Source organism: Salmo salar, chromosome ssa03 (assembly GCF_905237065.1).
Source record: "Salmo salar chromosome ssa03, Ssal_v3.1, whole genome shotgun sequence".
Taxonomy (NCBI): domain Eukaryota; kingdom Metazoa; phylum Chordata; class Actinopteri; order Salmoniformes; family Salmonidae; genus Salmo; species Salmo salar.
This window is the reverse complement of record NC_059444.1, coordinates 22,679,417-22,706,697: the sequence shown is the minus strand read 5'-3', so window position 1 is coordinate 22,706,697 and position 27,281 is coordinate 22,679,417. Positions and strand designations below refer to the sequence as shown.

The 27,281-nt window shown below is 44.7% G+C and overlaps 1 protein-coding gene across 20 annotated transcripts; it reads left to right on the top strand.

The window, feature by feature from the left end:
• Nucleotides 1–197: 197 nt before the first annotated feature.
• Nucleotides 198–27,281, top strand: LOC106599453 (centrosome and spindle pole-associated protein 1). Of its 20 annotated transcripts, none has more exons than XM_045714649.1 (28): nt 198–815; nt 1,665–1,785; nt 1,936–2,011; nt 2,123–2,226; nt 2,430–2,495; nt 2,717–3,079; nt 7,173–7,331; nt 7,856–7,947; nt 8,060–8,156; nt 8,922–9,248; nt 9,661–9,779; nt 11,162–11,303; nt 13,699–13,813; nt 13,895–13,933; nt 14,156–14,303; nt 14,982–15,116; nt 15,601–15,707; nt 15,954–16,103; nt 16,302–16,445; nt 16,645–16,761; nt 16,892–16,958; nt 17,052–17,178; nt 19,564–19,709; nt 24,630–24,776; nt 24,977–25,198; nt 25,456–25,559; nt 25,866–25,995; nt 26,175–27,281. In XM_045714649.1, exons 6-28 carry the CDS (start codon nt 2,886–2,888, stop codon nt 26,378–26,380), a joined length of 3,234 nt encoding a protein of 1,077 aa, XP_045570605.1. In that variant the 5' UTR covers nt 198–815; nt 1,665–1,785; nt 1,936–2,011; nt 2,123–2,226; nt 2,430–2,495; nt 2,717–2,885; the 3' UTR covers nt 26,381–27,281. The 20 variants fall into 20 exon arrangements, 15 of the variants coding, with proteins under 15 accessions (XP_045570605.1, XP_014046173.2, XP_014046176.2 ...); XM_014190698.2 differs by having other exon boundaries at nt 199–815; nt 26,143–27,281; XM_014190690.2 differs by having other exon boundaries at nt 202–815; nt 26,140–27,281.

Here is a 27,281-nt window from a genome sequence, read left to right as displayed (position 1 = left end):
GTGAAAAATAATTTTGTGGATATAAAGGTGTAGTTGGTTAGAGGGGAAATTAAAACATTGATTTGTAAAAATGGGTTAGATTGCTGGCAGAGACAATGGGATGAAAGTAGTAAGGGCAGAAATGTGTTATAGTACAAAGAAATCTGTACGGAAGATAGTGTCATGTCATGGGAGCAGAAGGGAGGAGGTTGTGTGGGATGTGATTAGGGCATACGGGATTTAATTAATATTTTAAATTGATAGGTTAACATGGTACTGGAATGTGTAATGGATGTATGGTAGAGGAAACGGTTGAACATGCATTATTATTTTGTGATGATTTGATAGGGTCAGAGATGTTGGACGGGAAGCCACATCGAATGTGGGCCTACATTGAACACCACACATTGGTTGATACTGTATGCTGAATGATAGGACCGCTATTTCCATGTTCAAATGTTATGTGATGCATTTTCTTCATTGTTTTTTATGCTAGGCCCCTCTGGTAGGCCTACATTATGATCAGTTAGCCACAGTAGCCTGATTGGCCACTGTTAGAACAGTAAATTAAAGCGGGTACAGTAAACGCTCGCCGGAAATTGCACAGCAATTTCACAAGGTTCAAGACCTGACATTTGCTAATGTCAATACATATTAGAGGGAACATTTGATTATGACTCATACCGTGGGGCTCAATTGTTAGGGCGGAGAAACGTGTATCTTGTCAGTATATCCATAATCTTTGCTGTTGCTACTTGGCAGCGGTTGCCTTGTAGCTTTAGCTACCTGAGTAGCAAATGTTAGCAAGTTCGCTAGCTAACTTGGTTGCTGAAATGGTGAGTATTGTTTATACCATTTTAATATTTCGCTTGGCGTGTTAGAAAACCAACGCAGCAACAGTTTTCCAGTCTACGCCAGACTTGCATTCATTTGTCGTTGTAGCGTTAGCTAGCAAACAGGTTAACTAGCCAGCTAACGTAATTGAGTTTATAATGAGAATCTGGCATGTTCGCAAACTCGTGTAAAAGTATTCATGTTTGCGTGTAACGTTAACGTCAGTTTGCTTGTTAGCTAGCTAGGTATGGTCTAAATGCTAGTTAGCTAAAACCAGTGCCTGGCCCTAATGTTATTTTTTTTAATGCGCTTCCTTCTGTCTATAGTCAGAATAAACACCAATCAACGGGACCGCTGACTGGACATTCTATTTTTTGTTTAATTAACAACGCAAGAGTTACGAAGTACGATCACATGTCTCTCGCTAAAACATGATTTTTGTGTTCAGTGGTTGCTTGACAACGGAAATTAAAGAGACAGTGGGTCAATGAGATGATCAGAGGATATTACAACAGCATATGTAGATGGTTTAGTTACAGTAATCCTAGCTAACGTTAGACTAGTTGAGTCTAAAGTTCTGTTTCGCTAACGTTACCGGTAACTAGCAATGGGGTAGCTAGCTGCTGCTACTACTACTACTGTACAATAACTTAGCCAGTTAGCTACTAGTAGCGCCCAAATGTTTACAATTCAAGACCTTTCTTGCAAACGTCAACAACATCACTATTTGAACCATTTCACAGAAACATTGAAGTGGCTGTTTACTAGCTAGATAACGTTATACTGTGTGTACGTTGCTAGTACAGTTGTGCTATATTTATACATTATTACATTTTGTCACTGTCTTTCAGTGAGCCTGTATTATAAATGGAGATGGATGATGAACTTGAGAAATTCATCCAGCAACAGAAGGCCAGAGTGGCAGAGGATAAAGCCAGCTTGGAACAGGATCCACCTTACCTTGAAATAAGGGTGTGTTTCAATGCTCCTTTTACTGTGGTGCTAGAATACTGAAAATGTTGGACTTGGACATGAGTGCAATGCATGCTACTTTGTGTTTGGTGACAGCTGAACAAATTATTGCAATTTTCTGACCTGTGACTGGAATTTACTCATCAACAGACAAAAGACTACAAGGCCAATGACCCCACATTCACAAATATCCCAACATTTAAGTCATCCACAGCGCAAGGGAATGGTACAGTATAGATTTGAAGTTATAAACCCAAATTTTAAGCACTTTGTGGTAGATCTAAATCCTTGCTGTTGGGAGGTCTTCTTATTTCATGTATGCCATCCTGTTTTTCAGAGGAGAATTGTTGTCTAAGTTTACCTTTGGGTGAAGACTATGAGAGGAAGAAACAGAAGTTACAGCAAGAGCTCCGTCTGGACTACAGACGCTACGTGGCTCAGGTAATAATATTACCAATGCCAAAAGTTATATCGTTTTTACTACTTTGTAACCTGTCAGCATCCATGCATGGGCCTCAAGATTTACTGGAATGTTACGGGTGCAAGGAGTCAGTGCAGTTTTCTTCCAAATATTTTTCTACCAAATATATATTTTTTTACAATCTCTATGGGCTGATTTGGCCAATTTTGATCCTTAATTATAGAAAAAACATCTCAATGCTGCAGAACCAGACCCATCCCTTCCCCTTGGTGAGAGGAGAGCTGCTAAGGTAACCTAGACAGTTCTGCATATAGCCTATATTATACCATGCTCAGTCAACTGAGGCCACTTAGAGTTAATTGAGAGAGAGAACTTTAGACATCACGTCATCTTAAACATGTCTCAGTAAATTAAGAGAACGTGCTCAACTCTATCTTCTGCCAGTAAAAAGGGTGCTTGGAACCAAAAGTCGATCATCTTTAAGCTGTGCTTTCCCCCTCATACACACAGGAGCAGCTTGCTTCTCTCAGAGCTCCTCCAGACCTACCTGTTGTCCACTGCAGCCCCAGACCCCCGGTGCACCCCAAGCGGGCCCCCTCCATGAGAGACGCAGCCACGCTGACAGAAGGAAGGAGGGGGCTGCACAGGGGGAGGACGCTGCCTAGTGGAGGGCAGGAGGATGGAGGGCCTGTGGCCTGAGGATGAGCTGCTGCTTCCCAGAGAGAGGGCCAGGTTGGTGAGAGTGGACTTTGACTCTGAGGCAGACCTCACAGAGGAAGAGCTGGACCTGATGGTGAGAAGGAGACCAAGGCAGACGAGGCTAGAGAGAGAAGAGAGGACGTGGCAAAGAAGACACTACAAAACAGACTTAAGGTATTTTTTTTAAACACTTCCTATGTGATTCAAATAAAATATATTTTTTGTAATGTTTTTGGACATAAGGTCAAAGCAAATCAATATGTATTGGTCGCGTACTCAGATTTGCAGATTTTATCACCTGTGCAGAGAAATGCTTGTGTTTTCTAGCTCCAACAGAGCAGTAATACCTAGCAATACAAAACAATACACAACTAATCCAAAAAGTTTCAATAAATGAATTAATATCAGAACAAACAATGTCAGAGCCTGGAATATAAATACAGTACCTTCATAAAGTATTCACACCCATGACTTTTTCTTAATTTTGTGGTTACAAAGTTGGATTAAAATGTATTTAATTGTCATTTTTTTGTCAACAATCTACACAAAATACTTCAATGTCAAAGTGGAAGAAAAATGCAAACCTTTTATTTATTAATAGAAATAAAACACATTTTCTTATATAATTATTCAACCCCCTGAGTCCATACCTCTTAGAATCACCTTTGGCATTGATTACAGCTGTGAGTCTTTCTGGGCAAGTCTCTTAAGAGCTTTGCAAACCTGGATTGCACAATATTTCCACCTTTTTAAAATTCTTCAAGCTCTGTCAAGTTCGTTGTTGATCATAGCTAGACAGCCATTTTAAGTCTTTCCATAGATCTTCAAGTGATTTAAATCAAAACTGTAACTAGGCCACTAAGGAACATTCAATGTTGTCTTGGTAAGTAACTCCAGTGTATAATTGGCCTTGTGTTTTAGGTTATTGTCCTGATGAAAGTGGATTTGTCTCCCAGTGTCTGTTGGAAAGCAGACTGAACCAGGTTTTCCTCTAGGACTTCGCCTGTGCTTAGCTCTTTTCCTTTTCTTTTTATCCCCCCCAAAAATCCCTTGCCGATGAAGAGCATACCCATAACATGATGCAGCCACGACCATGTTTTAAAATATGAAGGGTGGTACTCAGTGATGTGTTCTATTGGATGTGCCCCAAACATAATGCTTTGTATTCAGGACATAAAGTAAATTTCTTTGCCACATTTTTTGCAGGTTTAGTGCCTTATTGCAAACAGGATGCATGTTTTGGAATATTTGTATTCTGTATAGGCTTCCTTCTTTTCACTCTGTCATTTAGGTCAGTATTGCGTAACTACAATGTTGTTGATCCATCCTCAGTTTTCTCCTATCACAGCCATTTAACTCTGTAACTGGTTTAAAATCACCATTGGCCTCATGGTGAAATCCCTGAGTGGTTTCCTTCCTCTCCGTCAACTGAGTTAGGAAGAACACACTTATCTTTGTAGTGACTTGGTTGTATGGATACACCATCCAAAGTGTAATTAAGAGCTTCACTATGGTCAAAGGGATTTTCAATGTGTTATTTTTTTAAATGTATTTTTATCTACCAATAGGTGCCCATCTTTGCAAGGCATTGGAAAACCTCCCTGGTCGTTGTGGTTGAATCTAAGCTTGAGATGCACTGTTTGACTGAGGGACCTTGCAATTATCTGTATGTGGGGATTACAGAGATGGGGTAGTCATTCAAAATCATGTTAAACACCCTTATTGCACACAGAGTCCATGCAACTTATCAGACTTGTTAAGCACATTTTTAATCCTAAACGTATTTACGCTTGCCCTAACAAAGGGGTTGAATACTTATTGACTCAAGACATTTCAGCTTTTCATTTTGTATTAATTTATAAACATTTCTAAAAACACAATTCCATAATGGAGGTGTCATAATACCCTTAAAACCTAGCAGTCAAACAGAGAATTGGTTCCAATAGTTTTTCCACCATCAATTTTTCCCATAGGGAATTTTAGAAACACTTAAAATAAGGGCTGTGTTTCATGTAGGCTTACCCTACCGTTTTGATAACAATATAAATCTCTCTCGGACAAGGTGACTTTTAACAATATATTGATAAATCACCAATAGTGACTTTTAGACAGTATGGACAGTATATGAATAGAAGAGGTGTGTACAGCAGTAGTTGTATAGGATGAGACATGACTAGAATACAGTATATAGATATAAAGTGGATAAAACCATATGTAAACATTATTAAAGTGACCAGTGTTCAATGACTATGTACATAGGGCAGCAGTCTCTAAGGTGCAGGGTAGAGTACTGGGTGGTAGCTGGCTAGTAACAGTGACTAAGGTTTAGGGCAGGGTACTGGGCGGAGGCCAGCTAGTGGTGACTGTTTAACAGTCTGATGGCCTGGAGATAGAAGCTGTTTATCAGTCTCTCGGTCCCAGCTTTGATGCACTTGTACTGTCTCCGCCTCCTAGATGGTTGCGGGGTGAACAGGCCAGGGCTCGGGTGGCTGGGGTCCTTGATGATCTTCTTGGACTTCCTGTGACACCGGGTGCTGTAGATGTCCTGGAGGGCAGGCAGTGTGCCCCCGATGATGCGCTGGGCTGACCGCACCACCACCCTCTGGAGAGCCTTGCGGTTGCGGATTTTGCAATTGCCTTACCAGGCAGTGACACAGCACGACAGGGTGCATCTGTAGAAGTTTGTGACGGTCTTGGGGGCCAAGCCGAACCTCTTCAGCCTCCTGAGGTTGAAGAGGTGATGTGGCACCTTCTTCACCACACTGTGTCAAGGGACCATTTCAGGTTGTCCGTGATGTGCATGCCAAGGAACTCCACTGCAGCCCGCCGATGGGGATGTGCTCTCTGCTGTAGTCCACGTTCAGCTCCTTCTGTTGTTGACATTGAGGGAGAGGTTATTTTCCTGGCACCACTCAGCCAGTGCTCTCATCTCCTCCCTGAAGGCTGTCTCGTCGTTGTTGGTAATCAGGTCTATCACTATTGTGTCGTCAGCAAACTTGCTGATTGATTTGGAGACGTGCGTGGCCACGCAGTCATGGGTTAACAGGGAGTACAGGAGAGGGCTGAGCACGGTCCCCTTGTGGGGCCCCTGTGTTGAAGATCAACGTGGTTGAGGTGTTGTTGCCTACCTTCACCACTTGGGGTCAGCCCGTCAGGAAATCCCGGCCCCAGTTGCATAGGGCGGGGTTCAGACCCAGGGTCCTGAGCTTAGTGATGAGCTTGGAGGGCACTATGGTGTTGAAGGCTGAGCTGTAGTCAATGAAAAACATTCTTATATAGGTATTTATCTTGTCCAGGTGGGATAAGGCAGTGTGCAGTGCAATGGCGATTGCATCATCCGTGGATCTGTTGGGGCGGTATGCAAATTGTAGTTGTCGTCAGGTTAAGTGGAGGTGATATGGTCCATAACTAGCCCCTCGAAGCAATTCATGATGACAGAAGCGAGTGCTACGGCGTGATAGTCATTTAGTTAACTTTGCTTTCTTGGTACAGGAACAATGGTGGACATCTTGAAGCAAGTGGGGACAACAGACTGCTATATGGAGAGATTGAATATTTCCTTAAACTCTCCTCCAGCTAGCTAGTCTGCACATGTTGAGGATGCGGCTTGGGACGCTGTCTGGGCCGGCAGCCATGCGAGTGTTAACACGCTTAAATGACCACGGCGAAGGAGAGCGCACAGTTCTCGTGAGCGGCGGGGGCCCATGTCAGCGGCTCAATGTTTTCCTCCAAGCGGGCGAAGAAGGTGTTTAGCTTGTCTGGGAGTGAGGCGTCGGTGTCTTCCACGTGGTTTGCTTTCCATTTTGTAATCCGTGATTGTCTGGAGCCCCTGTCACGTATGTCTCGTGTCTGAGCCGTTGAATCGCGACTCCACTTTGTCCCTGTACTGTCGTTTTGCCTCTTGATTTACAGAGGTCATAGGCGGTATGTTTGTACACGTCCATGTTCCTAGTCACAGTGCCACGGTCGTGCAATTCTTGACATGTGTAAGTACAAATATCGTTTTTTCTTACCTGAACAGCAAACAAAGAAAAAGGCACAAAAACATACAATATGATAATAATATTAAAACAAATTACATTCTATCCCCTCCCTCCACCCATTCCCTGTTGTCCCAACTTGTTAATGATGTTACACTTACCTTTAATGGTTTCAGTTTTTAGCTATGTAATTGGTTAAGTATTTCTACTGACATGGTATTTGCAATATGTTTTTATGTCTATGTTTTGAAAAACTATTGTGCATCGTCTTCCTCTTTTTTTCCCAGGGACATATCAAGGCTCCGGGACAGAGGTGCTGAACTGCCTGATGACTACACAGAGAGTAGTCAATATGCATACAGGAAGGAGACTAACGGGTCTGTTGTTCCTGATGAGGATTATTCGCAGGCAAGCCGGGGGACATCCTCTCTAACCCCCAAACCCAAGTATGTCAAGTAGTATCAAATCACTATACCTATAATTTTGATAACTTTAACATCCAAAGGATTGTGCTAAAACCAATTTGGACAAGTGAACATGATTGGATTGCCATGGCTCTCTTTTTGTTATGGATTTTATAATGCAGTGCATTTTCTCTATGTAAATGTATGTTAACAGTAGACAAAGTATGTACTTTAATCTGGATAAAACACATTTTTTGTTTTAAATTTTAAGGACATTGGATGGAAAAGTACAGATGAAAGGTCTGATGTCACACTGTAGCTGGATCATGGCTTGTTGATTTGGATTCCGCTCGTACAATAAGATCATATTAAATCCCGAGCCAGCCTGAAATCAGACAAACCAATAGTGGACGTCAAGCGTTTTTTTTACCCTCTGCTCTCATAAAACTTCACTCACACAATTCAAACACTCACTCACTAAACAAACATTGAAGAATACCGAGAGACAATCGTCTGTGAGGTATGATGAGTATACTGTGAATGCTGATTGACGTCCTATCTGCCAGGCTGCAGGTACCAGCAGGGATGAGACCCAGTGGAAGATCCAGATCCTCTACCAAGAAGGACGAGCTTGAATTCGCTACCGGGCTTATGATTGGTAAGACCAACTCTGTTCTGAAGTTCATTACTAAGATTAACTGCGGTGTTTTTTTTCTGGACTAATTGAACATTTGATGATATTCCATGTGGTGACATGGCATGTCTGACAGGGGCTGCAGATGCAGCTGCTGCCTTGCAGGTAAGGAAGGAGAGGTACAGGCATGAGCTGCAGGAGCAGATAGCTGAACAGCAGAGGAATAGAAAGAGGTGGGTGTCAATATCTGTGTTTGATCCTGCTGTCCAATGAAGAACAAACCCTTACATTTTCCATCTTAGTGAGATGGGCTACATTTTAGCAGCTTTGTAGTCTGAGGTAGATTTGATTATAAGGCTGCCTTTACACAGGCAACCCAATTCTGATATTTTGACGGATCAGATCTTTTGCCAATAATTATTTAAATATTGAAATTGTATGGGCGACGAGAAAAACATTTGAAGGCCAAATGGAAAACAATAATGCAGGCACTAGGGACGGGGGTGTGAGCATGCGTGTCTGGGAAGATGAGATGAAGTCATTGGGCGGCAGGGTAGCCTAGTGGTTAGAGCGTTGGACTAGTAACCGAAAGGTTGCAAGATAAAATCCCCGAGCTGACAAGGTAAAAATCTGTCGTTCTGCCCCTGAACAAGGCAGTTAACCCACTGTTCCTAGGCCGTCGTTGAAAATAAGATTTTTTTCTTAACTGACTTGCCTAGTTAAATAAAGGGAAAATAAGTTGTTTGTGTGCGTCTGTAAGTTGTTGTTCATATGTATAAGTTTGTATATGGAGTAAAATATATATTTTTATTAAATATCAGAATTGGGCTGCCTGTGTAAACGCAGCTTACAAACAAATCTACCTCCGACCACAATGCTGCTAAAATGTGTCTATGTAGATCATGTAGCCCATCTCACTAAGATAGACAATTTAAGGTTTTCAAACACAGATATGGATACCTCATATGAGCTGTGTGTTATGTCCTTTGTCGTATTAGGGAGAAGGATTTAGAGCTCAGAGTTGCTGTGACGGGGACGACTGACCCGGAGAAAAAGGCAGATCGGATCAAACAGTTTGGAGCAGTGAATAGTGATGACCATGCCAGAAAGAGAAAAGACAGCTGGTACCCACTAGGCCAAGCTGTGGACCTACCAGTGGATGAGTTGAATGGGAGACCCAGTGAGGAAAACAGAGAGAGGCTTCCCCCTGAGCAGCCCGGCGTGGCCTTGCAGTCCCCCCTGCTGGACTACAGCCACACCCTGGGCCTCAGTGGAGGCATCTCCCCTTACAGCCAGGCCATTCACAGGAGCATGGACACTCCCAGGTAAAAAAAAGATTGTCACATAACGTTACACTGGATAGTTTCAGTGAAATGTGCTGTTTTACAGGGTCAGCCATAGTAGTATGGCGCCTCTGGAGCAAAATTAAGGTTAAGTGCCTTGCTCAAAGGCAGATCGACAAATGTTTTACCTTGTCAGGTATTCGAACCAGCAACCTTTCACTTACTGTCCCAACGCTCGAACCACTAGGCTACCTGCCACCTAGGTTGCTATGACAGTAATCCTGGCCTGCGTCCCAAATGGCACCCGGGCTCCAATCAAAAGTGGTGCGCTATATAGGAAAAAGGGTGCCATTTTGAAGAGACCAGGTGTGTTTTCATTCTGATAAATTCACTACATTATTGTTTTTTCTGACATCATTTAACATTGCTGTATGATTTTGAATTTGTGTTTCAGGATGACAGGTTTCTGTCCTCATCCACCATCCACATTGGCAGATGCATATAGAAGTCCCTATGATGAGGCCCATCTCTACCATGGTGCAAGGAACCCACTGGACCCTAACCTGGCCTACTGTAAGCACCACCTGCCTACCAGTCTATTATATATCAACGTTTATTTGTCACATGTGCCGAATACAACAGGTGTAGACCTTACAGTGAAGTACTTACTTACAAGCCCTTAACCAACAATGCAGTTTTAAGAAATAAAATAAGAAAAAAATAAAAGTAACAAATAATTAAAGAGCAGCAGTAAAATAACAATAGCGAGGCTATATACCGGGGGTACCAGTACAGAGTCAATGTGCGGGGGCACCGGTTAGTCAAGGTAATTGAGCTGTACATATAGGTAGAGTCAGTGACTATGGATAGGTAATAAACAGAATAGCAGCGGCGTAAAAGATGGGGGGGGTAATGCAAATAGTCTGGGTAGCCATTTGATTCGATTTTCAGGAGTCTTATGGCTTGGGGGTAGAAGCTGTTTAGAATCCTCTTGAACCTAGACTTGGCGCTCCGGTACCGCTTGCCGTGCGGTAGCAGAGAGAACAGTCTATGACTAGGGTGGCTGGAGTCTTTGACAATTTTTAGGGGTTTCCTCTGACACCGCCTGGTATAGAGGTCCTGGATGGCAGGAAGCTTGGCCCCAGTGATGTACTTGGCCGTACGCACTAGTGCCTTGCGGTCGGAGGCCGAGCAGTTGTGATACCAGGCAATAATGCAACCAGTCATGATGCTCTCGATGGTGCAGCTGTAGAACCTTTTGAGGATCTGAGGACCCATGCCAAATCTTTTCAGTCTCCTGAGGGTGAATAGATTTTGTCGTGCCCTCTTCACGACTGTCTTGGTGTGCTTGGACCATGTTAGTTTGTTGGTGATGTGGACACCAAGGAACTTGGAAGCTCTCAACCTGCTCCACTACAGCCCCTTCGATGAGATCCTCCTTTTCCTGTAGTCCACAATCATCTCCTTTGTCTTGATCATGTTGAGGGAGAGGTTGTTGTCCTGGCACCACACAGCCAGGTCTCTGACCTCACTATAGGCTGTCTCGTCGTTGTTGGTGATTAGTCCTACCACTGTTGTCATCGGAAAACTCAATGATGGTGTTGGAGTCGTGCCTTGGCATGCAGTCATGAGTGAACAGGGAGTACAGGAGGGGACTGAGCACACACCCGAGGGGCACCCGTGTGGCGGATCAGCGTGGCGGATGTGTTGTAGCTTATAGTCTATATTAACACATGAAAAGAGTTCCATGTTACAATAAACTTAGAAAAAAGAAATGGATGTTGTTAGTTGGAGTGAAAACAATTTACTGTGTCCCAATGTCCATACTAGCATACTATTTAGTATGCATAGCCAATGCATCACTTCATACTAAGTAGTGTGCACATTTTGGCATTGGGGTACAATACATGTGTTCTCTGATCCAGCATAATGAGTGTTCTGTGTTTCTATGTTAGATGGTCAGATCCCGCTGACAGGAGGGGTGCAGCCCATGTCCTACCTCAGCCTTCCTCCTGCAGGGCCTCACCCCAGCCAGATGGGTCAACACAGCCCTCACAGCCATTACAATGGGAGCAGCCATCCAGAGCCCCCTCCACAGTATGTGTTGTACCAATCTCATCCTTTCTCTTCCCTTCAACACCTAGGCTACATTCTGATTATCTACCGTTCTCCTGAAGTGTGCACTTGTACACTCCCCCTCATTGATTGAAGAGGAATGGACTGCTGTGAGGAATATGGGGAAGTGAACGAGTGCCCACTTCTGGAGAAGGTTAGAGAATCGGGACTCTTTCTCTTCAACACCTACAATGTGTATCCCCTATTCACCAGTAGGGGGCACCTCCTCTAAAGGAACAAACAGAGAGCTGTTCCCCCTATCGATGGCTAGTGTTCTGTTATGAGAAGGTCATGCCCACTGGCCATCTGGACAGACGGGAGTGTTGACTCCCTGCTGAGTCACTGCTGCAGTCTGCACTGGTCTGGTCTGGATAGATGGGAGTGTTGACTCCCTGCTGAGTCACTGCTGCAGTCTGCACTGGTCTGGTCTGGATAGATGGGAGTGTTGTTCCTTCCCTGCTGAGTCACTGCTGCAGTCTGCACTGGTCTGGTCTGGATAGATGGGAGTGTTGACTCCCTGCTGAGTCACTGCTGCAGTCTGCACTGGATAGATGGGAGTGTTGTTCCTTCCCTGCTGAGTCACTGCTGCAGTCTGCACTGGTCTGGTCTGGACAGATGGGAGTGTTGAGTCACTGCTGCAGTCTGCACTGGTCTGGTCTGGATAGATGGGAGTGTTGACTCCCTGCTGAGTCACTGCTGCAGTCTGCACTGGTCTGGTCTGGACAGATGGGAGTGTTGTTCCTTCCCTGCTGAGTCACTGCTGCAGTCTGCACTGGTCTGGTCTGGATAGATGGGAGTGTTGACTCCCTGCTGAGTCACTGCTGCAGTCTGCACTGGATAGATGGGAGTGTTGTTCCTTCCCTGCTGAGTCACTGCTGCAGTCTGCACTGGTCTGGTCTGGATAGATGGGAGTGTTGTTCCTTCCCTGCTGAGTCACTGCTGCAGTCTGCACTGGTCTGGTCTGGATAGATGGGAGTGTTGACTCCCTGCTGAGTCACTGCTGCAGTCTGCACTGGTCTGGTCTGGATAGATGGGAGTGTTGACTCCCTGCTGAGTCACTGCTGCAGTCTGCACTGGATAGATGGGAGTGTTGTTCCTTCCCTGCTGAGTCACTGCTGCAGTCTGCACTGGTCTGGTCTGGACAGATGGGAGTGTTGAGTCACTGCTGCAGTCTGCACTGGTCTGGTCTGGATAGATGGGAGTGTTGACTCCCTGCTGAGTCACTGCTGCAGTCTGCACTGGTCTGGTCTGGATAGATGGGAGTGTTGTTCCTTCCCTGCTGAGTCACTGCTGCAGTCTGCACTGGTCTGGTCTGGATAGATGGGAGTGTTGACTCCCTGCTGAGTCACTGCTGCAGTCTGCACTGGATAGATGGGAGTGTTGTTCCTTCCCTGCTGAGTCACTGCTGCAGTCTGCACTGGTCTGGTCTGGATAGATGGGAGTGTTGTTCCTTCCCTGCTGAGTCACTGCTGCAGTCTGCACTGGTCTGGTCTGGATAGATGGGAGTGTTGACTCCCTGCTGAGTCACTGCTGCAGTCTGCACTGGTCTGGTCTGGATAGATGGGAGTGTTGACTCCCTGCTGAGTCACTGCTGCAGTCTGCACTGGATAGATGGGAGTGTTGTTCCTTCCCTGCTGAGTCACTGCTGCAGTCTGCACTGGTCTGGTCTGGATAGATGGGAGTGTTGTTCCTTCCCTGCTGAGTCACTGCTGCAGTCTGCACTGGTCTGGTCTGGATAGATGGGAGTGTTGACTCCCTGCTGAGTCACTGCTGCAGTCTGCACTGGATAGATGGGAGTGTTGTTCCTTCCCTGCTGAGTCACTGCTGCAGTCTGCACTGGTCTGGTCTGGACAGATGGGAGTGTTGAGTCACTGCTGCAGTCTGCACTGGTCTGGTCTGGATAGATGGGAGTGTTGACTCCCTGCTGAGTCACTGCTGCAGTCTGCACTGGTCTGGTCTGGACAGATGGGAGTGTTGTTCCTTCCCTGCTGAGTCACTGCTGCAGTCTGCACTGGTCTGGTCTGGATAGATGGGAGTGTTGACTCCCTGCTGAGTCACTGCTGCAGTCTGCACTGGTCTGGTCTGGACAGATGGGAGTGTTGTTCCTTCCCTGCTGAGTCACTGCTGCAGTCTGCGCTGGTCTGGACCGCTCTGAGCTGTCTTGGTCTCTCGCCTCCTAGTGGCTGTATGAAGATATTTTTCACAGTGATACATTGACATTCATTACGTAAGGCATGAAAAGTGACAAACCACATCAATTGTGTCTCCTGTTTCCCATACCTTTTTGCATAGTATTGAACAATTGAAATTGATCTGCTTTTTATAGTAATGAACAGAAGGAATACATGAAAGTGAATTAACATTGTCTCTTGTTCAGCAGACCTGCCAGTGATGCTGCTACCATGGGTTCAGGGATTGGAGTATTCCCTGCAGAGCAGGTCAAGCCATCTAAAGAGAGTGTGTTAAGTTACAAGGAGGCACTAAGACAACAGGTACATTTAGAATGTGATTGTGGAAGTCAGCAGAATCTTTCGTCTCCATGCGTTTTGTCAAAGAGTGTGCTATTTCGGCAGGGAGACCCCAGGAAAGGGAGGAGTCAGATGTTTTGCCAGGTAACAGATGAGTTGTAGCTTGATATAGAATATTACAAGTGTTATAAAAATAATTTAACTGAATATGTTTAGACATTCCAACAGCAATATACCATTGCACTCCAGCCTCTTCCATTGCCCTCTTTGTGTGACCGGTGATGACTCGTTATTTGTGTTATGAATAGAAGACAAATATCTTATTTGGTATTCTGATCAAAGTGTTCCGTCCTAACCTGACTACAGATCCAGGAGAGACGAGAGCGGCGGAGGCTGGACAGGGAGGAGACAGATCGCTACGAGGCCAAGCTGGAAGCAGACATGAAGAACCACGACCCCTGGGGGAGAGGAGGAGGAGGGGCCCCTCTCAGAGACAGCAGGGGCAACCTCATCAGTATGTTCCCTGTGGTGGAATTATTGTAATCAAAAGGACAGACTTTTAGATTTTTTTCAAAACAATCAAACTTTATTTAATTAGTGCAGTCATGTATTCGGTCAGTAACCACTCCTGGAGGTGATCACTAAGAACTCAACCAGCTGGTTTGAGCCACAGCTTTTTATAGCAAAGTCCACCCTCCTTCAGTCTACATGACACACAACAGATGTATGGAATGGGTCACAAGGTTAAGATTTGTATGAAAGATACTTATAATTCACAGCAGACAGTATCTGCTGTAAAAACTGTCCTCATCGTGTAGAGACCAGGGTCTGGTCCCATCTCCCCCTGGTACCTTATAGAACAGAAACATTAACTCATGCTCTGGAATGCGGTATCACCCAAAGACATGGTCAATTTCCCAGAGGCCCATCCTCGGTAGAACACACACAGATGAGCGCTCTAACAACCCCTTATTCTGTTGCATAAAACAACCGTTTGATGCAATAACATTATAACATAATCTTGTAATTTCCACCATATCCCTGTTATTTCCCTCCCTCCACACTATGGTCCACATATTCTCTAAACTTTGTTTCAGTACATACGTTTTGGAGGCTGATAGCAGAGAAAAGCCATTGTGTAATGTTTTTTAATCTTTGTAAAGGATATTGCTAATCCTAATTGTGTTACCAGCCGATCTGCACCAGATGCACAAGCATAATGAAGAGGCCTACATCAACCCTGAGACATGGCAGAAGAGTGCAAGAGCCACCATGGCAGTGCCCCGAGAGGAGGACTCTAGACCTCCCTCCACCCACAGAGTCTCAGGTAGATAGTGGTTTTCACATTGATTTGATTCTAAGGACCGAGAGGAAAGCTGCGTCCCACAAACTACCCTATTCCCTTCATAGTGCACTACTTTTGGTTAATCCAGAACTAAAGTCTTGCGTAATTGGTCAGATGCTCGATTAAGTTCTGGGTCCATACATGTTAAGAGAGAGAGCGGGAACCGGAATGAAAGCTCCACCCTCTCTGCAAGTTACGAGCAAGTCTATTAGCCCTCTGCTTTGGAAAATCAACATATGCTAACACCTGTGAATTCGGGATTTGTCCAAATAACCAGTGACGAAAAACCTAAGCACCGGAACTAATGCTGCTCATTATGTCACGCATCCCGTTTGTATCATGACAGACCTACGGTAGTATTTATGTTTACGTTCTGTCCATGAGCGATTACAGCTTCACCATCCTGTCCAACTCACTGTCAGGTTCAGCTACTATGTTGTTTTGTCTGGTGGGTTTCTCTTCACAGGTTTTGCTCAGGCCCCTTCGTTTGCCAGAGGCAGTATTTTTGGCAACCTGCCCACACCACAGCAGCTCCATGAACAGGAAAAGTACAAGGCTTACCTCAAACAACAGGTACTGGATGTTACACATCAGTACTGTGTGAAAGATGGCTAGAGTAGCGTTTTCATATTATCACCTGACATAAACCTTCCCCTAAACTTGATCACATTAAAAAAAGCTTATTTCTGAGCTTCAACTCAATGTTGTACTGATGCGCATTGATGGTTTGGTTAACCATACACTCAGCTTTGATATCTGATTGGATACACTGTCAGACTGTCTCACTGATGACCCTGGTTGTCTGTCCTGCTGCCTAAGATTGAGGAGAAGCGGAAGAAGGAAGCGGAGGAGCGAGAGTGCCAGAGGCTGGAGGAGGAGAAGGAAGAGAAGAGGCTGGCTGATCAGAGGGAACGCATCCAGAGAGAGTATGAAGAAGAACAGGACAGGAAGAAACGCAAGGAGATGGAGGTCAGTATTAACTGGACCAGGGCTTGGATTCACTAAGGGGGCTTTAGCATTAGATTACACTGCAATATTCTATCTACTATTACAAGTAACATGTCTATCAGCTGAATGCTATCGTTTGACATGAGTCATTCAGTTCAGGAAATCTTTATTGTAACTCACTCATTCAGGGGACTGAGCAAAGTTTCTCTCTCCCTCCAGCAAAAAGCCAAGAATGATGAGCTGATCCGTCTGGCTGAGGAGCGAAAGAAAGAGGTGGAGAGGATGAAGAAAGAGGCAGAGGAGAAGGAGAACTCTGCCCTGAGGAAGCAGTATGAGAAGGAGAGACGGGCACGCCTACAGGAGGTGAGCTCGATTGAAGACTCTCCGTTTGACCCTCTGAACGTTGAGGGTAGGTTTACTGTTCACACATTAAGCCTAGTCCTGGATTAGAAAGCATGCTCAATGAACAATCTCTATTGAAAGTGCTTTTTTAGTCAGGAAGCAGGCCCTGAGAGATTCATATGAGATAAGTGAGGACATTCATGTGGTTGTCTGTCTGAAGGTACCAAGGGAGCCGTCTCCCCCCATTCCCACCCTCCAAAAGAGGCATCAGGCTCCCCAGTACAGCCCCAGACCTCCGTCCATGGACAGCCATCGCGCTACTACTGTCCCCCTGTCTGTGAGTGACTTTCAGAGCACACAGCATGTCCCTTTCCACACCACCATGGAGAGAAATAGTTTGACTGTGAGGAAGTATCAGTGGAGCACAATGACTAGATTTTGTCTTCCTCCCTCTCTTCCCCCTGTAGGAGCGTTCTCTGTCAGGCCTCCAGTCCCCCCCAGTCCCAGCTCGTAGGAACCAGCTGAGAGCTGCCGGTAACACTGCCTCACACTATAATACAGTACACAGCAGGTAGAAACTCAATTTTCTCTCAACGTCTGTGATGCTGACGTGTGTGTCTGTGCCAGAGGACCAGCGGGGTGTGATCAGCGAGCTGTCCGAGCTGCGCAGACAGCTGCGTAGCGAGCAGAAACGGCTGGAGAGCCAGCTACTGCAGTCAGAGTGGGAGGAGCTGGACTCCACTATGAGTGACAGGTAAGACTGGTGAGGTGAGGCCCTCCACTGTTGGTCGTGTGTAGTGCTGTGAGTTAGCGATGCATGGTTTGACTCATAACCCTCAGTCCCCACAGTTATATCCATGGGATGGACAGGTTTAGACTAATTAAATATTGTGTGGATGAAGGGTGGGTGGTTGGTGGGCGGGTGGGTTGAAAACAGAAAACAATACCTTAAATCAATAAATGTATCATTCTTGTGCAATTTATATCCAGAGATCTTTAGGGCCTAACTGTACACGTGGCAAATAGCCTATACACCAATCGCCAAAAGCTTTTGGGAACGGGCAGAAAAAGTTAACATCAATCCCGGAGGCAAAAAGAACAATGTCGGAGTTTAATTCAATAAGAGAATAGCTGCGAAATGCAGAGTTTAAAATAAATAGAAGGGAGGGTCAGAAAAGTAATGTTTGAGAAACAGTCACAAGACGGGGACTGTAGCCTACTGTTCAGATGGGTTAAATGGTAACTGAAATCTGGACACTGACTGTAGGTCTATAACCTCTCACATAGCCTTAATATTAGCTCCTGTAGAATTAAGCATTTCTTGCAGTAAAGTTCTACACCAAATGAAGGCAACATTTTGACTCCGGAACAGCAGGGGAGAAATGATTTATCTTTCAGCATCTTGAGAGAATAAGAATGCTCTGTTAGCACGTCTACAGACGGTGTCTATCTTTATCAGCATCATAAAAGCGAATAGTCCAAGCCGAACTGACATTTTATCAGAAACATGTTGGGTCGATTCCCCAGATTTCTATTTACTTCAGTCAAACTGATGTCGTGAAAATTTTGCACAGAAAATCGTTTACTTTTTTTTATTGTTGAGTTATTGCACTTTCTCCCCGTTCCCTAAACGTCTGTCATCTGCGAAAGAAGATAACTTTTTTTACTGAGTTACTCTTCATATATGGAAACTAATCAGTTGAAATAAATTAATTAGGCCCTAATCTATGGATTTCACATGACTGGGAATACAGATACAGTATGCATCTGTTGGTCACAGATACAGTGCCTTGCAAAAGTATTCATCCCCCTTGGCATGTTTCCTATTTTGTTGCATTACAACCTGTAATTTTAAATGGATTTTTGTTTGTATTTCATGTAATGGAAATACAGAAAATAGTGCAAATTGGTGAAGTGAAATTAAAAAATTACAAATAAAAAACGGAAAAGTGGTGCGTGCGTATGTATTCACCCCCTTGGCTATGAAGCCCCTAAATAAGATCTGGTGCAACCAATTACCTTCAGAAGTCACATAATTAGTTAGATTGCACACAGGTGGACTTGATCTGTCATATGATCTCAGTATACATACACCTGTTCTGAAAGGCCCCAGAGTCTGCAACACCACTAAGCAAGGGGCACCATGAAGACCAAGGAGCTCTCCAAACAGGTCAGGGACAAAGTTGTGGAGAAGTACAGATCAGGGTTGGGTTCTAAAAAAATATCTGCAACTTTGAACATTCCACGGAGCACCATTAAATCCATTATTAAAAAATGGAAAGAATATGGCACCACAAACCTGCCAAGAGAGGGCTGCCCACCAAAACTCAGGGACCAGGCAAGGAGGGCATTAATCAGAGAGGCAACAAAGAGACGAAAGATAACCCTGAAGGAGCTGCAAAGCTCCACAGCGGAGATTGGAGTATCTGTCCATAGGACCACTTTAAGCCGTACACTACACAGAGCTGGGCTTTATGGAAGAGTGGTCAGAAAAAAGCCATTGCTTAAAGAAAAAAATAAGTAAACGCGTTTGGTGTTCGCCAAAAGGCATGTGGGAGACTCCCCAAAAATATGGAAGAAGGTACTCTGGTCAGATGAGACTAAAATTGAGCTTTTTGGCCATCAAGGAAAACGCTATGTCTGGGTGCAAACCCAACATCTCTCACCTTAGAACACCATCCCCAATGTGAAGCATGGTGGTGGCAGCATCATGCTTTGGGGCAGCATGGCAGGGACAGACTGGGAAACTGGTCATAATTGAAGGAATGATAGATGGCACTAAATACAGGGATATTCTTGAGGCTAGAGTTTTAGTCTTCCAGAGATTTGAGACTGGGACAGAGGTTCACCTTCCAGCAGGGCAATGACCCTAAGCATACTGCTAAAGCAACACTTGAGTGGTTTAAGGGGAAACATTTAAATGTCTTGGAATGGTCAAGTCAAAGCCCAGACCTCAATCCAATTGAGAATCTGTGGTAGGACCCCCATTTGTATTTCTTTTTTTCATTCAAATAATGTTTGTGGGCCAGAAAAAACACTCCAAAAAAAGCTACCTTTTGTCGACCCCTGGTCTAGGCTATATGTTAGCCCCAGTGCTGTGTGTACACGCTGAACGATGTGACTGTGTGCTGGTGTCCAGGCACAGGGACAGGGAGCGGCCCCAGTTGGATGTGTTTGACATGGCCAGACTGCGGCTGCAGGCCCCCGTCAGGAGACCCTCCTCTAGGAACACAGAGCTCAACAACCTGCACAGGATCCACGACTCGCTGCAGCTCAGATACAGAGGTAAAGATATACAGTGACTGTTTGAATAATGGGCCTGGCCCAAATGGCACCCTATTCCTTATGTCAGGGGTTGTCAAAGTGGGGTCTGCGGCCAGATCTCAAAATATATACACTGCTCAAAAAAATAAAGGGAACACTTAAACAACACAATGTAACTCCAAGTCAATCACACTTCTGTGAAATCAAACTGTCCACTAAGGAAGCAACACTGATTGACAAATGTCACATGCTGTTGTGCAAATGGAATAGACAACAGGTGGAAATTATAGGCAATTAGCAAGACACCCCCAATAAAGGAGTGGTTCGGCAGTTGGTGACCACAGACCACTTCTCAGTTCCTATGCTTCCTGGCTGATGTTTTGGTCACTTTTGAATGTTGGCGGTGCTTTCACTCTAGTGGTAGCATGAGACGGAGTCTACAACCCACACAAGTGGCTCAGGTAGTGCAGCTCATCCAGGATGGCACATCAATGCGAGCTATGGCAAGAAGGTTTTCTGTGTCTGTCAGTGTAGTGTCCAGAGCATGGAGGCGCTACCAGGAGACAGGCCAGTACATCAGGAGATGTGGAGGAGGCCGTAGGAGGGCAACAACCCAGCAGCAGGAGCGCTACCTCCGCCTTTGTGCAAGGAGGAGCAGGAGAAGCACTGCCAGAGCCCTGCAAAATGACCTCCAGCAGGCCACAAATATGCATGTGTCTGCTCAAACAGTCAGAAACAGACTCCATGAGGGTGGTATGAGGGCCCGTCGTCCACAGGTGGGGGTTGTGCTTACAGCCCAACACCGTGCAGGACGTTTGGCATTTGCCAGAGAACACCAAGATTGGCAAATTCGCTACTGGCGCCCTGTGCTCTTCACAGATGAAGCAGGTTCACACTGAGCACATGTGACAGAGTCTGGAGACGCCGTGGAGAACGTTCTGCTGCCTGCAACGTCCTCCAGCATGACTGGTTTGGTGGTGGGTCAGTCATGGTGTGGGGTGGCATTTCTTTGGGGGGCCGCACAGCCCTCCATGTGCACGACAAAGGTAACCTGACTGCCATTAGGTACCGAGATGAGATCCTCAGACCCCTTGTGAGACCATATGCTGGTGCGGTTGGCCCTGGGTTCCTCCTAATGTAAGACAATGCTAGACCTCATGTGGCTGGAGTGTGTCAGCAGTTCCTGCAAGAGGAAGGCATTGATGCTATGGACTGGACCGCCCGTTCCCCAGACCTGAATCCAATTGAGCACATCTGGGACATCATGTCTCGCTCCATCCACCAACGCCACGTTGCACCACAGACTGTCCAGGAGCATGCCCAGGCATTGTAGGGAGGTCATACAGGCACGTGGAGGCCACACACACTACTGAGCCTTATTTTGACTTGTTTTAAGGACATTACATCAAAGTTGGATCAGCCTGTAGTGTGGTTTTCCACTTTAATTTTGAGTGTGACTCCAAATCCAGACCTCCATGGGTTGATAAATTGGATTTCCATTGATTATTTTTGTGTGATTTTGTTGTCAGCACATTCAGCTATGTAAAGAAAAAAGTATTTAATAAGATTATTTCATTCATTCAGATCTAGGATGTGTTATTTTAGTGTTCCCTTAATTTTTTTGAGCAGTATATATTAAAAAAAAGAAAATGATATCCTCAGTGCTCTACCAATTATACATTTATCAATTAAACACTATTTGTATTCCACAAAATGTTTTGTGTTGTAATTTTAAAGCTAGAATCCTTAGTTGCTACATCCATTTTTGGTATGAAAATAATATGATATACAGTTGAAGTCGGAAGTTTACATGCACTTACGTTGGAGTCATTAAAACTCGTTTTTCAACCACTCCACAAGTTTCTTGTTAACAAACGATAGTTTTGGCAAGTTGGTTAGGACGTCTACTTTGTGCATGACACAAGTAATTTTTCCAACAATTGTTTACAGACAGATTATTTCACTGTATCTCAATTCCAGTGGGTCAGAAGTTTACATGCACTAAGTTGACTGTGCCTTTAAACAGCTTGGAAAATTCCAGAAAATGATGTCATGGCTTTTGAAGTTTCTGATGGGCAAATTGACATCATTTGAGTCAATTGGAGGTGTACCTGTGCATGTATTTCAAGGCCTACCTTCAAACTCAGTGCCTCTTTGCTTGACATCATGGGAGAATCAAAAGAAATCAGCCAAAATTGTAGACCTCCACAAGTCTGGTTCATCCTTGAGAGAAATTTCCAAACGCCTGAAGGTACCACGTTCATCTTGTGACGACCCTTCCACTCTGTCTGCCAAATTCTTTCTCTTTGCTCTTGTTTTCCTTAATAGGATTTCAGCGGGTGGAGCCGGGAGGGTCGTCAGCGAAATGGGATACACGTGGGCTCGGGTGTGTCCCAGGATAAATGCACCTCTTCCCCATTCATTAAGGAGACACACTCCATGCAGACACAGATTTTGGTTGTGGCATTTTTGTGGCTGTTTGCGTTGGCACCTTTCAACACCCCTCTATCACATTTATGCACGCAACCACTCACTTACACTACTGATTTCTGACTACACACACACCATTGTTAATTATTTAGTTTTACTTTAGTTAAATAAATATATTTTGTTATTCCTCATCTCCACGTTGTCTCCTTGTTTGTTACACACTTTGAGCCGGTTCGTGACAATCTCTACAAACAATAGTACGCAAGTATAAACACCATGGGACCGTGCAGCCGTCATACCGCTCAGGAAGGAGACTCATTCTGTCTCCTAGAGATGAACGTACTTTGGTACGAAAAGTGCAAATCAATTCCAGAACAACAGCAAAGGACCTTGTGAAGATGCTGGAGGAAACAGGTACAAAATTATCTATATCCACAGTAAAACGAGTCCTATATCGACATAACCTGAAAGGCCGCTCAGCAAGGAAGAAGCCACTGCTCCAAAACCGCCATGAAAAGCCAGACTACGGTTTGCAACTGCACATGGGGACAAAGATCATACCTTTTGGAGAAATGTCCTCTGGTTTGATGAAACAAAAATAGAACTGTTTGGCCATAATGACCATCGTTGTTTGGAGAAAAAAAGGGGGAAGCTTGTAAACCGAAGAACACCATCCCAACTGTGAAGCACGGGAGTGGCAGCATCATGCTGTGGGGGTGCTTTGCTGCAGGAGGAACTGGTGCACTTCACAAAATAGATGGCATCATGAGGGAGGAAAATTATGTGGATATATTGAAGCAACATCTCAAGACATCAGTCAGGAAGTTAAAGCTTGGTCTTGCAAATGGACAATGACCCCAAGCATACTTCCAAAGTTGTGGAAAATGGCTTAAGGACAACAAAGTCAAGGTATTGGAGTGGCCATCACAAAGCCCTGACCTCAATCCTATAGAACATTTGTGGGCGGAACTGAAAAAGCGTGTGCGAGCAAGGAGGCCTACAAACCTGACTCAGTTACACCAGCTCTGTCAGGAGGAATGGGCCAAAATTCACCCAACTTATTGTGGGAAGCTTGTGGAAGGCTACCTGAAACGTTTGACCCAAGTTAAACAATTTAAAGGCAATGCTACCAAATACTAATTGAGTGTATGTAAACTTCTGACCCACTGACAATGTGATGAAAGAAATAAAATCTGAAATAAATCACACTACTATTAGTGTCATTCTGACATTCACATTCTTAAAATAAAGTGGTGATCCTAACTGACCTAAAACAGGGAATTTTTACTCGGATTAAATGTCAGGAATTGTGAAAAACTGAGTTTAAATGTATTTGGCTAAGGTGTATGTAAACTTCCGACTTCAACTGTGTGTGTGCATATATATCCATTGATTCTTGAAGAATATATATTTTATAAATGCCTCGGGAGCTTGGTTTAATTGTCGTATCCCATCGAACCCAAAATATGAGCTTGTTTTACTCCAATGTTTGTAAACAATGTAAATGTAAACAAACACTGTATAGCCTCAAAACATTGTTAACTATAATTTTGTTATCATGGATGGTCCGTCCTTGCATCCATAGCTCTGTCTATGAATTTGATAATGGTTACATTTCTCCAGGCCCATCCCTCAGCTTTTTTACCAAAACAGAGTCATGTAGAATTGCTGGAAATTAGCAACATTTTCTTTCCTATGCCAAGAGTTGGGCCTTTAAAATGTTCCTTCCCAGGGCCTGAGACTTGGTTCGTCTGGCCATGCATTGCCAAAGTAGTAGTAAAATAATTTGTTTGCTATTGTAATCTCACTCGCATTATGAGGAGTCCCTGTTGAATTTGCTATCACTAAAGGGGTCCCCGGCCCAAAACATTTGAGAACCCATGCCCGATGTAGTGGTTTACCTTTGACCAGTGCCCATAGGGTCAGGTCAAAAGTAACGCATGGAGTGCCATGTGGAACGCAACCCAGGCCATTGATTGTTGAGTCTTAAAAGGGCAATTCTGACACTTTTCAACCTTCTATTCATAATTTCCAGAACGGAACCAGTCTACATGTGTAAAAACAACCACAGATCATAGAAATGCGCTAAGAAACGTAAAAAAAAAAGAAATCTCAAATCACAGGTTAGGATTAAAAGTGATTTTCAAAACTTTAAAACACTGAGTTTCCAATCCCAGGAGGGTATTTTATTGCTCCCCACAGCACTGCAAATGTTAGTGTTTGAACGTCACTGTTTTTAAAACGTAACTTTTGATGTCATTGGATATTTTTATCCAAATTTTTTTTTCAACAAAACGTGGAAATGTGCCGTTTACACTGGTATTGTGCTGGAGATAATGAAAATGAGGTTGAAAAGTGGTGGATTTGCCCTTTAACAGCACACAGTGCTCATCAAACAAATGCAGCAACTGGGGCTGTGTCTGCACTCGTTTTCCTGTTCCCTTTTTAGTGCACTACTTGTGATCAGTATTGTCGTGTGTATTGAGTGGAGAAGTCTTGTTTGTACTGCAGATGTTGACTCCAGCGAGGTGGAAGGCCATGGTTACTGTGAGCACCCTAGCGACAGGGATGGACAGAGTGTGGACATCCAGAGACAGGCAGACTACAGGGAGGAGCTACGCAGGATCAACAACAGCCTGAGGAGGAAACCTGCCACCGGTCAGTAACACACACACTCTCAATATCAAACTCTACTCGCTGACTACAGACTCAATATCAACCTAACTGCTTAAATACTCATTGCTCACCTCTGTTCACTGCTTTATCACTAACTAGAGGACTAACTAACATGAGGATATTTACAGGTGGAGTACTTGCATTTTAAGGGCTTGGAAATCATTTGTCTTTCTATTTTACAGATTATTTTGACCTGTCACCACCCCAGCAACACAACCATTATTTGATGAGTTTCTACTTGCCAGTTTGTTTAGCTATCGCCCTGAACCACAGAGTGGTCTCTTTGCTGTACAGTACATGCTTGTCTGTGTGTGACACGAAGCCTGTACACTCTTCTCCCCAGAGGAATGCAGTGGGGGATCCTATGAGAGGTTCCCTGTTGGAGTCTGACAGTGCCTTCATTGGTAAAACCTCTGGTGGTTCACTACTATCATGTGTAGTATGGGATGGAACGCCTTGAGAATCACAACTAAGGCTGCGTCCCAAATGGCACCATATTCCCTAAGTAATGCGCTCCTTTTGACCAGAGCCCTATGGGGGAGGCCGATGGGAGCTGGTCAAAAGTAGTACACTATAGGGAGCCATTTGGTATGTACACCAGTTGTAAGGGAAGGAGTGTCTTGAGAAGCACACTAACTATTTACCTGTGGTTTGCCCCAAGATCCCATGGGTGAAGCCTTCCCAGTGTCCCCCCCACCTCTGCAGAAGCCCCAGCTCTCAGCCAGGGAGAGGAGGAGGCTGGCCAAGAGGGCAGACCTGCACAATGTAAGAACGCTCTATAACTCATTGTTCAAAGGTCAGTCTCTAATATCTGGGACAGTATTCTCCAAGCATCAGAGTAGGAGGGCTGATCTAGGATCAGGTCCCCTTTGTCCTTGTAATCTTTTTCATCATGATCTAAAAGGCAAAACGGATTCAAAATCGGCACTCTTGAGACACTTGATGCATACAACCCCTGATCCCTACATCATGAATATATCCTCACTTCTTAAATAGAGGCCAGTGGCAGCTCTCCATTGAAAAGGCTATATTCCTCTACCATCATTATACCTTGTGCTCTGGCTTATTTAGGAGCGGGGGAGCTCCAGAGAGCCTGTTGGCCAGCCAGAGACCAGTCTCAACACACAGCAGCATGGTAGAGAGCGTAACCACCATAAGACCAAGAGGCTGCTGGCTATGAGCCGCCATGGCCTCAGAAGAGGTGGGTGTTGCATAAAGATTAAACTGAGGCTGTCAGTGCCCCGATGTGCCGGAATGGAACAATTTGTCAGCCATCTTACCTGGGAGATCTGTCTATGAATCATTGTTAGGTTGATGATATCTGTTTACGGTTTCTCTCTTCCAGCAGACCTGTCTGGTGATGAAGATATGTCTCCGCAGGTTTCCCCTCGCGCCCCACACACTCAGGGCTCCGTGGATACGGTTGCCATGGAGCCGTGGATGAGGCCAGGCACCTCGGAGACGCTGAAGCGCTTAATGACTGGTCAGACCCCCTGCAGGGAGAGGCTGGCCAGCAGAGAGTCTACCGTGCAGGACTGGGAAGGCCCCTCTACCTACCATGGCTAATCTTACCATCTCCGCTCTAACAGGGTCACTCAAAGCACTTTGGTCCCGTACACACTCAGGTTGTACAACTGATGCACAATGCTTTTGACATAACAGCAGTGTTAGACCTGAGATTTTCTGTGCAAAAATAGCCACACAACGGTGGTGGAAAATATTGATTTTGCATCAGTTGTACAACCTGAGTGTGTAGGGGACCTACGTTTGTACACTGCCCTCACTTGGCTTGATGCATCCACATCAGTGGTCATGCTGACAGGATCGATGTGTCTACTAACTTAACCCTTTACTTTTGCAGTGCTTGACTTGTGTATCATGGTCTACCTCAAAATGCCTCTTGCAATGCAGAATTGAGCTTCTTATGAAAAATGCATAGATTGTACTTTCATGGACCTGTAATGAAAAATATGCAGATTGTCTCAGAATGGTTAGTAAGTACAGGGGAGAACAACTCCATTCCTATAAGGACATTGTGTGCAGGCATTTGCACCAGTCAAGCACTATTAAAGTTGATTAGTTGAATCAGGTGTGTAATTGGTGGGCTGTAACAAAAGCCTGCAGCCTCAGCTGCCATCCTCTAAAAGGACAGTGTGCTTGGGTTGCCTTAGGACTATTAATTCTGTATCGCTGATTGCGCTGACATGCATCGTTTACCGTAAATGCAGTCTCCGAACACTGCGTTTAAATTTCAGTCACACTGAACTTCCACAATACGGACTGAATTAGAGCCCTTAGTCTTTGAAACAGTTCAGGACATCTTTCTACAATATTTATTAATTGTATAATAATGGCACTACATTTGTAATGTAAATTGTTCAAATGGCATGTTTTAAAATATTTTTATATGTACCATGTGTAAAATGTTTGGCCAAGATGTGACCTCATTTTCAACTTAACAGAATAAACTATATTTTAAATAAGGAA

What these genes read in the sequence shown, in the direction of transcription:
- LOC106599453 (XM_014190701.2), top strand. Translation starts at nt 2,886, where the DNA reads ATGGAGGGCCTGTGGCCTGAGGATGAGCTGCTGCTTCCCAGAGAGAGG. An exon ending in CGCTACCGGGCTTATGATTG is followed by an intron (nt 7,948 to 8,059) that starts GTAAGACCAACT and finishes CATGTCTGACAG; the next exon opens with GGGCTGCAGATGCAGCTGCT. An exon ending in AGGCTTACCTCAAACAACAG is followed by an intron (nt 15,708 to 15,953) that starts GTACTGGATGTT and finishes CTGCTGCCTAAG; the next exon opens with ATTGAGGAGAAGCGGAAGAA.